The sequence below is a fragment of the Plasmodium vivax genome, chromosome 5, assembly GCF_000002415.2.
Source record: "Plasmodium vivax chromosome 5, whole genome shotgun sequence".
Lineage (NCBI taxonomy): Eukaryota > Apicomplexa > Aconoidasida > Haemosporida > Plasmodiidae > Plasmodium > Plasmodium vivax.
In genome coordinates this window covers 933,489-946,062 of record NC_009910.1, presented here as the reverse complement: position 1 = coordinate 946,062, position 12,574 = coordinate 933,489, and the positions used below count along the sequence as shown (strand labels likewise).

At 46.4% G+C, this 12,574-nt stretch overlaps 4 protein-coding genes across 4 annotated transcripts; 2 read left to right on the top strand and 2 right to left on the bottom strand.

Annotated features, from left to right (window-relative positions):
• Window positions 1-2,032: 2,032 nt before the first annotated feature.
• On the top strand, window positions 2,033-2,296 carry PVX_089925 (hypothetical protein, conserved; the record flags this gene model as incomplete). The annotated part of the gene is made up of 1 exon (XM_001615027.1): window positions 2,033-2,296. The coding sequence occupies one exon, from the start codon at window positions 2,033-2,035 to the stop codon at window positions 2,294-2,296; it is 264 nt and encodes an 87-aa protein (XP_001615077.1).
• Window positions 2,297-3,112: 816 nt separating this feature from the next.
• Window positions 3,113-4,253, bottom strand: PVX_089920 (prohibitin-like protein, putative; the record flags this gene model as incomplete). Its single annotated transcript, XM_001615026.1, has 1 exon — window positions 3,113-4,253. The coding sequence occupies exon 1, from the start codon at window positions 4,022-4,024 to the stop codon at window positions 3,113-3,115; it is 912 nt and encodes a 303-aa protein (XP_001615076.1). The 5' UTR covers window positions 4,025-4,253.
• A 2,407-nt stretch (window positions 4,254-6,660) lies between these two features.
• On the top strand, window positions 6,661-7,518 carry PVX_089915 (hypothetical protein, conserved; the record flags this gene model as incomplete). The annotated part of the gene is made up of 1 exon (XM_001615025.1): window positions 6,661-7,518. The coding sequence occupies one exon, from the start codon at window positions 6,661-6,663 to the stop codon at window positions 7,516-7,518; it is 858 nt and encodes a 285-aa protein (XP_001615075.1).
• Window positions 7,519-8,317: 799 nt separating this feature from the next.
• Window positions 8,318-12,370, bottom strand: PVX_089910 (hypothetical protein, conserved; the record flags this gene model as incomplete). The annotated part of the gene is made up of 2 exons (XM_001615024.1): window positions 8,318-8,374; window positions 8,441-12,370. The coding sequence occupies 2 exons, from the start codon at window positions 12,368-12,370 to the stop codon at window positions 8,318-8,320; spliced, it is 3,987 nt and encodes a 1,328-aa protein (XP_001615074.1).
• Window positions 12,371-12,574: the final 204 nt, after the last annotated feature.

Below are 12,574 nucleotides of genomic sequence, written 5' to 3'. Positions count from 1 at the left end.
TACATAAAACCAAAAAAACAAAAAAAAAAAAAAAAAAAAATGAAAAAAAGAAGAAAAAGAAAAGGAAGAGGAAAAAGAAGAGGAAAAAAGAAGAAGAAAAAAGAAACAAAAACTTTATTTGTCACATTACAGAAGCAAAACTTTGCTTTTTGCTATTTCCTTGTTATGCGGGTCGGGGAAACTATTCAGCGAAATTGAAAAGGCAAAAAAGGGCAAAAAAGGAGGTAAAAAAAAGAGGTAAAAATTTGAAATTCACAATTGCTAAAGGGTCATATGTCAACCATGTCAAACGTGAAGTTAGAAATCCACATCGACCAGCTTGCGCCCTCTGCTTCTTCACTCGCCAGCGCAGTTCGCCAGCGCAGTTCGCCAGCGCAGTTTACCAGCGCAGTTTACCAGCGCAGTTTACCAACGCAGTTTACCAACGCAGTTTACCAACGCAGTTTACCAACGCAGTTCGCCTCTCACTTTTTAGCGTTACAAAGCGCTCGCATGGCGTGTTGCAGCGCAGCGCGCATGTGTTGGAGGTATGTATTATTGTATGTACGAAAGTGTTAAGTATGTATAATGCGTATGCGCTGGTAGGCGAATGGGGTATATGTACTGCTATGCGGCGTGAATGTGCCCGTTCGCATGTGCGAGCTGGTTAGCCACGCGCATTGAGGTATGCATATGCATATACGGCTGCGTATCCATGCGTACCGTATGTATACATATACGTGCCCGCGTTTAACCTGTTCACTCTTTTGCAAAGGCGGCCGCTCACTTTTTTTTTTTGCCTATTTTTTACATTTTCAAACGCGAAGGAAGCAAACATTTGCCAAGTTATTTTCCCTTTACGAGTGAAAAAAAAAAAAAAAAACTTTCGCGCGAAACTCTCGCGTTAATTATGCATACCAAATGGGTTGAAGCGTATGCCGACATTTATGTGAAACTTTTTTTTTTTTTTTTTTTTGTTTCTCCCCAATTGTCGCCTCCCCCGCGTACAATTGCTAGCTTGCCAATTTGCCATTCGGAAAAGAGCAAAAAAGGAAAAAAACAAAATACAAAAAAACAGAAAAGAAAAAACAAAAAACCGATTGTATGTCCTGGCCAGGTCCCCCCAGCACATTTCTTTCTCCGCCTCTCCGCTTCCCTTACACGGAAAGCGGACACGCCGATTGCACATGTGTACTTTCGTTTTACGCGAATTTACACCTGCTCATACGCGTGCGCGTGTCCACATGTGCGCATATTTCTTCCCACTCTGTTGCACTTAAAAAGGATAAAGGAACTCTCCTTCCCCCCGTTAAGTGCTCCTCGCATTTGTGCAACGCAAAAAAAATGAAACCCCTGTTCGCAAGGGCCATTCCGTATGCACCTTAAGGGAACCCCCAAATTGCGGAAATTACAGAAGTTGCTGAAGTTGCCGACTTGTGTGCATACGTCCATGTATTTATTTTCCCCCGTAGCAGAAAAAAAAAAAAGAGAAGAACGAAATTACTCTGCGCAGTTTTTTCCCCTTGAAGTGGTACACTCCGTATGTGATGTGCCCCCCACCCCTCCTCCACAAATGGGAAATCCTTTTTTCCCCTTCTCGTGTTAACCCCACTTTGACCCGCCTCAGTTTCGTGTTGCCTATTTTTCACGTGCACACGTGTGATGGTCCCTTTTTTTGCGTCACCAAAGGGGGGAAGCCTGCCAAGCCAGAACTAGCAACTTTTTAATTTGGAAAAAAAAAAAAAAAAAAAGACATTTGCCGCATCGGAGGAATGACAAAAAAAAGGGTGTGATGTGTGTGAAAAATAAAAAACATATTAATGTATGTTTGTTCTCCACCGCGAAGCCCCCGCTTTAAGCAGCGTATAAACATGACAGCGCAGTCGTAACGGCATAGCTGCAACGGCATAGTCGTAACGACGCTCTTGGCTGTCCATTTACCCCCCTGCGGTGTGTAGCAACGCGTAGCAGTGACGAAGCAGTTCGCCAAATCATATTTACGAAGCGTGCAGGACGCGAAAAAGCGCACCGTCTTGGGCCGACCCAAAGAACGATGGGGAACTTATTACTAAAGGAAAAGCCAGTTGACCTTTTTAGAAAAAAAGGAGACATTTTAAACCTGCGGAACTTAAAGGCTGTGCACGTCGAGAAAGTGTACCCTCCGCTAAAAAAATCCAAAAAAATTTCCGTGTGCAGATGTTGGAAATCGAATAACTTCCCCTATTGTGACAATTCTCATCAGAAGTTGCAGCAGCAGGGGGTGATTTGCGGCCCATTTCTTTTAGAAGTTCGACGAAGTAACAATGCGAATGCGTAAAAAGGGGGGCAAAATGGAGACTACCTACATAACGGTGTGACAATTTTTGCGAAACGAAGAAGTTTCCCCTTTTGTTGCGCTTAAATTGTGTTTTGCCTGAACGGTTCAGGTGAAAATGGAAAATGGGCGACATTAACCAACAGGCGCGAGGGAAGAAGTTCCCATAGGCTCCAAATTATTACTGCGTGGCGCAGCATGATATGAATTAATTTAATTTCATTTATCTTAATTAGAAACTTTGGCAAGGAAAATTTTCTCCTTTTAAATCTTTCCATTGTGTTGTCACTCTTTCTTTTTTTTTTTTTTCCAACCCGTCGCATCATTCAGAAAAAGGCTCAACCGTTTTGCGGTACTGTTGCGCAACGTGCTGACGTAGGAGAGTGGACCCCCAGCGTGGAGGCATTTAACTGGGTGCTGACGAAGGCTCAAAATGGATCATCACAAAATGGATCGTCACAAATTGGATTTGCAGCAATTCTGTGTGCGCAAATCCCGCTGTAATTTTACATTGTAGGCGGGGGGGAGAAGTTGGACAAAAATGCCCATTTCGCAAAGTGGGTGAATCATATGAACCAACGGGGGGATTCACCACTTGTGACGCTCGCGCAGTGGGGGCGCCAGGCGTAATTCAACCCACCTTGCGTAATTGCGTCACATGATAGGAAAAAAGCACACATGAACATTTGCACACGGCTAGCTATGCCCAATTTGGTAACGTTTGTCGTTGTTATGTATACCGTTAATGAGTGTACCCCCGCATACGCGAAGCCTTCCGCGGAACGTTGCGCTATTTAAACGGGGTGACCTCTTTTCTCTCTATTCTACCCGTTCAAACAGGATGGAGACGTCCAAAAGAATTATCTTGTGAAAAACGGAGCAGTCGTAAAACCTGTCCATAATTTGATCAACTGCGTCCTCCACGGTAACGTGTGGCATAGGGTCCTCCTCTTTATTTTCCTCTACTAACGTATCCAAGTGATAATTCTTCACAACATTCATAATGTCCAAATTCATTTCCCTTTCGATGTAATTCGTGCTGTAATTAACCCCGAAGGAACTAAATATTTCGATGATAAACGGAATTTTGGGTTTCATTTTGACTTGCAACTTTACGCGGACTTTCTTCTTATCCAACGTCTCGTACACACGTGTAAACTTCTTTTGAATTGGAATGACTCTGATTATAAGAACTTTATATTTCAACGGATTAAAGAAGAATGTCATCAGGTCGTCATAAATGTATGGCAACACTGTGGCGTCATTTTTGTTTTGCACTAAACAGATATACCCCTCTGGCACTTTCTTAAATGTGCAATAGAAGAACAGGGAAGTGATTACACACAAACTTAACAGTTTGAGACTTTTTGCACACCACAATTTTATCTGGTCATGTGGTTTCCTCTCGTTTTCGTAAAAGGGCCCCTCCGCATTGCGCGCCAAAGCGACATCATCGTCATCATAGTTGTGGTGACCAAACTTTTGGGCGAAATCTGCATTTAGGAAGCTGACTTGTGTTGGGGCTTCACTTGTGTATTTATTAATTCCATCTTTTATATGTCCTGTGGAAAACTGTTTGTTCTTATCGCCGCCCTTTTTTTTTGTATTCACCAGCTCTGCTACACTGTGTGCACACCATTTTGTGCCCATTTGATGACTGCCTCGTTTGCGCCATTTTGCATAATTTTTGAAGAGGAGGAAATTCCCCTTCATTTTGGCTGCAAAGGCCATGGGGGGGGTGACGCAGTCGTGTGGGGCATCCCCCGGGGGGGCTCATTTCGCGTTGGCGTTTGTGTAGCTCACAGTGTATGTTATAGTGTATATGCGAGTTGATGTGCTCGTTTGCTGAGCGGCATAGCAGGAGGTACCGCTTCTCTGTTTGGCTAAGTTACCACAACATTGGCTTCTACCTCGCGGACATTTTCGAAGACATTTTTTTATGACTCACCGTTTTGAAGTCAAAAATGTAAAATAAAAAAAATGCTTAAAAAAAATATGAACAGGTAAGGTAAAAATTTAGAAAAAAAAAAAAAAAAAAAATTTAGCTTGCTCAATTCTCAGTTGCCATTTGTTCATCATTTTTTAACCTTTTATAAGAGGGAAGCCTCGATAGGGAGAAAGTTACAATCGGAGTGGACTGTTCCGAAGTACGCTTGCGTGTACATGTTGCCTATTAGAGCTTTCCTTTTTCCTTTTTCTTTTTTCTGCAAATTGGTACATATATTATATGCGCATCTTTACGTGCACACCGTATGGAGGCGTCAAGTGGGAAGCGTTATTTTTTCTTCCCTTCGAGGCGTTGGCCTCGTCCGGTCGAGCGAACGGCCCTCACGGGGGGAGGTAACCACGTGCAGTTAGGAACCATTTAAGGAGAAGAGAACTCTTTTTTTTTTCTCAAATAGATGGGGAATTACATTAAATTCGATAAGCATGGGGAGTGAGGATTGGGGAAAAGGCAGACTCAGCGGGTAGGAAGATGTCAACATGGCCTAGCAACACACTGGGCGAAGAAAAATCCGCCCCTGCGTACGAACAGAAAGAAATGATAGCTTTTTTTTTTTTTTAATCCCTGTATGCAATTGCAGCGGGGGTGTAAATGGAGAATCACACTGGGGGCATTTCCCCAAAGAAAAGGCCTGACGATCACTTCAACTAGTTTGTCCTTTCAACATGCGAAAATGTGCACACATTTGTTCAGAGGGTGCAGATAATGAGGAGTCATGTCAGCGTAGGTAGGGATGTTTATATTTCTCTTAGGAGTGTCCGCATTTTAAATCGCGAAGAGGGTGGGGGGAGCGTATCGCTGCACGCACTGTTACACATCACATTATAACATCCGCATTTTTACGTCATTTCGATTTCTTTTGCTCGCCCCCTTGTGGGCATCCCCCAGTTGAGGAACCTTCCCTCTGACAGGGCTGCACGCACATGGTCAGCATGGCCCTTTTTGTGCAATTCGCTAGTGCATTCTTCTCTTCGCTGCTATTATACGATCATACAGAGGAGAAAGAAAAAAATGGAAAAAAAAAGGAAAAAAAGAAGGAAAAAAAAACGCATACTCTTTTATGTTTACAAAAATGGCTTTAAAAAGGGGCAACTACAATTCGACGAAGCAAACGCTCGAAAGTGTTGTGACCATTTATTGTTCAATCGGGCATTTTCGCGAAGCCGTTCAAAGCGGCATACCTCTGCGTACTTTTTGGAGTCCCTACCCGCATGTGCACCCGCACGTGCGCACCGTACGCAAAAAAAAGAAAAAAAAAAAAAAAAAACGCATTCGCTGTACGCAATTTAGATTTGCGCAGCGATGAAACGAAGCGCGAAAAAGTTTACTCTCCTTTTTTTTTCTTCGCGAATGCAACTCGTTCCCCGCATTGTCTTTATTTTAGCGACCATGCCAGGGGGCACCTCATCCCGCTTTGTATTCCGCATTGTATTCCGCTTTGTATTCCGCACTGTATTCCGTGCTGTATCCCGCATTTTATCCCACATTTTTTAACTTTTTTTTTTTTTTTTTTTTTTTCACTCTTTTCCGTGGCTCTCCATTTTTAGTTCCTTTTAGAAAATAATATTTTTCCCGCAAAAGGAGTACATGCGTACATTGCAGGATCATTCGTGCAAAAGGCATGCGGGCTTGCACGCCTTTTTCTTCTCATTGTGAGATGGGGAAAAGAGCGAAAAAAAAACGGGACAGGGAAAAAAAAAAAAATGACTGCCATCTGTTCACTCATCAATCAAGGCAAGCACACAACTGCACGAGTTCGTTTGTTCTAGTGTACTGACGGGCGCGCGCAAAAATAAAAAACAAAAAATAAAAAAAAACAAAAATAAAAAAAAAACGAAAAAACAAAAAAGCATTGTGCACATAAATGTACATATGCATACGCATGTGCATGCTCGCCCCTCGGCAGCTATTCAATTGCGGCGCGTAACCAGGGCGGGGCGCAGTTTTACGCAGTTCACGCGTTGAGCCTAAAGGGGGGGCCAACTGCGACCCGCGCGCGGTGTGTACGGTGCGTATGTTACTTATGGTGACTTGCATCGTGCGGTTCCCCGTTTGTCATCTTGTCAATTCCACCTCACCGCTACTTCACCGCCGCTTCCACGCCGCTTCTCCGCCTCCCCCCGCGCAACACACTTAACCATTGCGCGCAAGCGACGCAGCCCCACTGGACGTTTAGAAGAAAGCCCGCACCGAGACCCCTCCTATTCGTGTTACAATGTAACGGCAAGGGAAGCGGCAGAAGCATCGCGCGAGACAGACAAGCAGAGCTAGAAGCGGAGACATAAGCCCAAATCAGTTGAGACGGACCAGTCGAGCCGAGGCAGCAGAGACTACAAGCACACGCACACGCACACGCCGCAAAATGATCAACCTGGACATTGCCAATCTGAACGATGTGAATTTAATTTTAGAGAGGCTTGAGGCACACGACAGATTTATCGAGGCCAAAATTGAGTTGTTCGAAGAAATTGACAAGGCGCCCCCCAGCTACAGCGTAGGTGCGGACCTCGCAGGGGACGGCGACATCGGCGATATGGGCGATAACGGCGATATCGGTGACATAGGCGATATCGGCGACAGCGGCAAGGGGGGCACCTCGGCTGTCACACCGGCTAGCTTACCCGCTAACACCTCGGCTGTCTTATCCGCGGACACCTCGGCCGGCACGAGCAACACCACCGACTGCAGCAGCAAGCGGGGGCCGCCCAAAAACGCGATAAAGAAAAAACTGCCAGAAGTGATAAACAGCAAGGAAAAAAAAAACATCCTCACGAACGTCATCAACATACTAAACTACGTATTCCCAGATTACGAATTTAAATTTTTAAGTAAATCAAATTTGAAGCAAATGAAAAATATGAACACGGTCATAGATAACATAAACTACAATTTATTTTACGTCATTGAAAATATATATCGCGGATTTAACAAAAGGGTTTGGAAAATTTTAAAAGAGTTGATCGATTTTAAGCACTGCGATGTGTACACGTATTTGAACGACACAGATAATGACCCCTATGTGGATAAGGAAAGCATTTCAAGTTTTAATTATTTTTTTTTTGCGAAGAAAAATAAACGGATTTTATTCATTTCGTGTATTACCAAGCCAAAATATAAACACCAAAATGACGAAGACTTTAACAATATCTTTTTAGGCATTCAGGATGAACCCTCCATCAATAATCAAAATGCCTATGATGAGGAAAATTCGTCGGCCTAGCGTAGCGCTGCTTCCGCCGACTCGTCGCGGTTGGGAGGAGGGCACATGGTCGGCCGCCACCTCCTTCCACCAGGCACGCAGGAGTTCAGGCGGTTATTCGAGCGGCGATTCGAGCGGCTATTCGAGCGGCTATTCGAGCGGCTATTCGCGCGGCTATTCGAGCGGCTATTCAAGCGGCGATTAGCGGAACTGTTCAAACGGCTAATCGCGAAGCTGTTCACGCACCTGCGTGATGAAGGAGACACATTCAAAAAAAAAAAAAAGTTAAATGAAAAGTGCACACATATATATGTATATGCGTATATATTGCCCTTCGAGGAAAACATTACAAATGTGACAAAACCGACTCGCTGCTTCTTTTTTTTTTTTTTTCGTCGCCTGGGGGAAGGGAAGCGCAGCGCGCGAGTGAACCGCTGCCTCCTCGCATACGTCTCGTCAGATGTGCACCGCATGTGTGTGTGTGGGGGGTAAATTACTCAAATGGGCGAGAACACTCAGGTCAAAGCGAACCCTTAAATGAACCACTAAATGGAATTTTCCTCCCACTTGCCTATCCCGCCCTGTCACCTCTTATACATCCGGCATGTCCACTTAACAGTCGCAGTTGTCCCTACAGTGGGTAGAGGGACCTCAACTTTTTGATCGTCCTGCGAAAGGTGCGCAAATGGGGGGTGCAACGGTGGAGGTGCCATGTGGGAATGAGTGTAGGATGTGCCAGAGGGGTCCCCACCTAAAACTGCCGCTACACCATTTGTTGCCCCACCCGCTGGGCTAAACGGCTCGACCCCTCCATCGCTACTCACCTGTAGTAGACCTTGCACTGCTTCTTCCAAAGTTTGTAAAGCTCCTCCTTGACCTGAAGTGGGGGAAAAAAAAAAAAAAAAAATAAATGAAATAAACTGTATCGCGGCGGTGGGCGTACCGCTAATGAGTGATGCTTTGCCTGACTCTCCCTCCCCATTACGTAGTCCTGGAAGACGTCGCTCGCCATGCAGTTCATATTCTTGTTAATCAAATTGCCAATGTAGTCATTTTTGATGCGCTTCTTAATCTTGATGCGCACGTCTTTGCACAAATCGGAGGACTCGAAGTGCTCCATCGAATTGAGGGAGTCGGGGCTTTCGTTCTTCTTCTCCTTCTTCCTAACGCCCGAGGCTTTATCCTCCCCAATATCTGCATAGCTGGGGGCGGGGTGCGGCAAAACACCCGCCAAGAGCAAAGTCTCAATCATCCTAGTAATCTGCTTGTGTGTCTCTTTGCACACCTTCATGAATTTCCTTTTATCTAAATCGGCATATTCCTTGTCTATATTTTTTGTTTTTAAATAATCACTTGGGTAGAGGATGGTGGGGCTAAGAATCCTCAAGTCGATGCACATCTTGATGGTGATGATGTCCCTCAGCTGGGTGAACGAGACCGCTGGGTCCTCTACAGTAATTTCTTTCACATTCGAATTAACAATAGATAGGTGGTATATCTTCTCCAGCACCTTCATCCCCAGCCCTTTGCTCTGCATCGGGGGAAATATTAAAAACTGCGAAATTCTGTTTCGGTCAAATTGGAAGGTGAAAAAGGTGTAGGTCGTGGCCAATCCGAAGAGATAGAAGTAGTAGAGGCTTTGTTTTTTATCTTCGCCTTTAGCGTCCCTTTTGGCTTTGCTTTTTTGTTTATCTCTCCTTTTGTCTTTGCTTTTGTGTTTGCCTTCATTGTGGGTTTCACTTTTGGCTTCACTTGTGCCTTCATTTTGGGCTTCATTTTTGCCCTCACTTTTGCCTTCACTTTTAGCCTCATTTTTGTTTTTACTCTTTTTCCTCTTCTTTTCTCCATCCTGCTCATTTACGTCTTCCACCGGCTCTTCCTCCTTGAGGGGTATTTCCTTCCCCCCTTCAGCCGCGGACCCCTTTCTCCCCGTGGTCTTCCTTTCCCCCTTCACGTCGGTTACTGCTTGGGTATTTTGCACTGCCCCCCTGGCTGCCGCCTCCCCCTTGGTTGCTGCCTCCCCCCCGCCTTTCTCCAAATCGGAGTACAAATAAATGACATCATGATTTTTATGAAATGCGTAATACTCCTCTTCGTCCTGACTCCGCACATCCTTCAGAGTGTTTTCAATCGCTTTGATGACAATCTCGCTGGTAAGGACGTACTCGTTCTGATCGAAGACCGCTTCTGTGTGGCCATCGTGGTGACTCTCTTGAGTGTTCTCCCTTTTATTGCTGCTCTCCTTCTTCACCCTTCCTTCGGGTTGCTCCCTCCCGCTCTGCAGGTCATTCGCCGCTTCGGGGAAACACTCTCCTACGCGATCTCCAACACGATCTCCTACACACTCGAGTGTCTGCTCCCCTGCCGCTCCTCCCTGACCCTTCTTCCTCTTCTTCACCTGCTTCTTTTCCCTCACCGCAGCTGTCGCTCCTCGCTTGTGTTTCTTCTTATTCCCAGTCTCCACATCCTTCCCCATCGGGGGAGACACTTCCTCGTTGCTGACTGCAACACTTGGGGGGGCCGCAGCCTCCAACTTGACACTCGGAAGAACACTCACATTAGCGGATCGGTTCTTAAGAAGCTGCACGTTTAAATTCTCGATGAAATTATTTTCTGTGAACTTCTTCTCCTCATCATGCTTAAACACTATGTAGGGCAAAATGACACTCCACCGGTAGTCATATTCTATGTTAGAGGCGCTTTCTATAAACCAGTGGTAGAACCACTCCACCTTTCTGTGTAGCAACTCAAAGTTCTTCTTAACTGTGTAATCGTACTTAGCCCCGGGGAGTTCTTCTCGCACGTTTTTCTTCCTTCTGCTGTTCGTTCCTTTCTCGTGAGGTGCGTTCCCCTGGGGGGGTTCTACTGCTTGGTTCGCGGAGCCGCCCTTACCTGGTGAGGCTCGCTGGTTTGGCGATCCCCCCTTCTTTGGTGAACTTCCTCTCTTTGGCGAACACGCTTTTTTGGGCGAACCTCCTCTCTTTGGAGGACTTCCTCTCTTTGGGGAACTCGAATCGAGCGGCGCCGCCGACTCGCTCGCCGCGCCCATCTCGGGGGGTACAGCGGCGGGTATAGAGGCGGGTACAGCGGGTGACACAGCGGGTGGCACAGCGGCAGGTATAGCGACCGTTTCAGCCGCAGTTTCTGCCGCATTTCCTGCCGCATTCTCTTCGACAGGCACAGCCGCGCCCCCCCGCGCGGACCCCCCCGAACATTTCTGCCTCTCCAACTTCCTCCTAGCGGGGGTCTTCTCCTTCAGGGAGTCACCCCTCGCGGCGAGGCTGTTCCTCCTCTTGGCCCTCACGACGCGCAGGTATTGCCGGTAAAGCTTAGACATGTCCCGCTCCGTAACATGTTTCGTGAAGTTCTTCTTTGCCTTCTTCAATTCGACCGGGGAGTTATCATTTCCGCAATCGGCGCCATCAACTACAGGATGTGTGGGGGGCTCCTTTGTCTTCTTTTCTTTTTTTATCTTTTCCTTGCTCGACAGGGACTCCTCGTTGCTCCTCGTGCACGAGCCAACCAAGGAAGTTTTCGAGTACCTCTTCTTCCTAAGAATTTCTTTGTTAAATTCGTTGGACGTTGTGCTGCTCCCACAGTTATCATCATGGATGACGTATTTTGGCGTGGCAGCTTCGTTCCCTTCACCCTTGCTGTCATCCTCACATGGCTCATTTGGAAGTCCCCTCTTTATGTTATGATTATCATTTTGATTTATGCAACTGCTGTTAATTTCTCCTCCTTTGGAACTCTTCCTATGCTCACTCTTTGTCTCCTTAACTGAGCTCCCCCTTTTGTGTTTACTCCTGTCGGTTTTGGGGGGGCTACAGGGTTGATCCTTAGAAGGGGTGTTCTCATTTTGGACCATATCTGCAAAGCCGTTTTGGTAGACAGATCCATCTGTGCCTCCCAGGTTCGCTTCCAGCTTCTCCCCCGGCTTCTCCCCCGGCTTCTCCCCCTCCTCTTCTTCTTCCTCCTCCTCTTCTTCCTCTTCCTCCTCTTCTTCCTCCTCCTCCTCCTCCTCCTCCTCGTCCGCATTGCTGACACTTTCTAACTTAAAATACTTCGAAGAGAAGCCACACTTCCTAATTTGCAAATAAATATCATCACTGAGTCTTTTTTCGTAAATGATAAACCCGGGGGGTTTATAAATCTGCTCTTGCGTTAGTGCGGCACTTTGTTTGGCGCCGCTCGCTTTGGTCTTCTCCTTCGCCCTGCCCTGCGCATTTCGCTCTACCGGCCCTGCCCGTTCTAGCGGCCCCACCACTTCTACCCCCTCTACCCCTTCGTTTCTCCTAAGAATCCGCAGGAACTCCTCCTCCGTCTCGATGAACCCACCCGGGTAGGGCGTCGTGATGTACAAATTCTGCAAAAGCATCAGCATGATGTAGTTGGAATTTTCATACTGGTCACTTATGGACCCGCTCAGCTTCATGAAAACTTCGTAGTTGTCACATGTGTAGTAGAAGTCTATTTTGAGGCTGTCGAACCCGATGACCTGCAGGGGGGGGGGGAAGTAAAGTGGTGGAAGAGGCGAAGCGGTGGGGTGCTCCCTCTCGTGCGCGCTCGGCTCGCCCGGCTCGCCCACCTGCTCGCTGTCACTAAAGAAGTGGTGCGTGAACAACGGCTTGAACGAATACGTGTTGTTAAAATAATCTCGGCTCGAAATGCAGGGGTGAAAGGTTATCGAATTGATGGCATTTATTTTGGGAATGCACGTGTACGTATTTATGGAGGGGAAAAAATTTAAAGACAAATTCTGCAAATCAGTGGCACAGTTCTTTATACAGCTGTAATACTCCCTGTCGATTTCTTCATTTTTGCTTTCCTCGGCGCTGGCCAAGGATAGCTTGTGGCTGCACTTGGGCTTCATCTTAGCTGAGTTGTTGGCAAGAAAAAGGCACCCCTTTGGTAGCTCTGCTTGGTGGGGCATCCTTCAGGTCACTCTACTTGGAAGGCACCTTGTGCGCTTTTCTACATAACTCCCGTGTGCAGGTGCCCACATGTAGACTTACACCCATGGGCGCACACAACTGTGGCTATACAAATGGCAGAGAAAATGTTCAGCAATATAAAT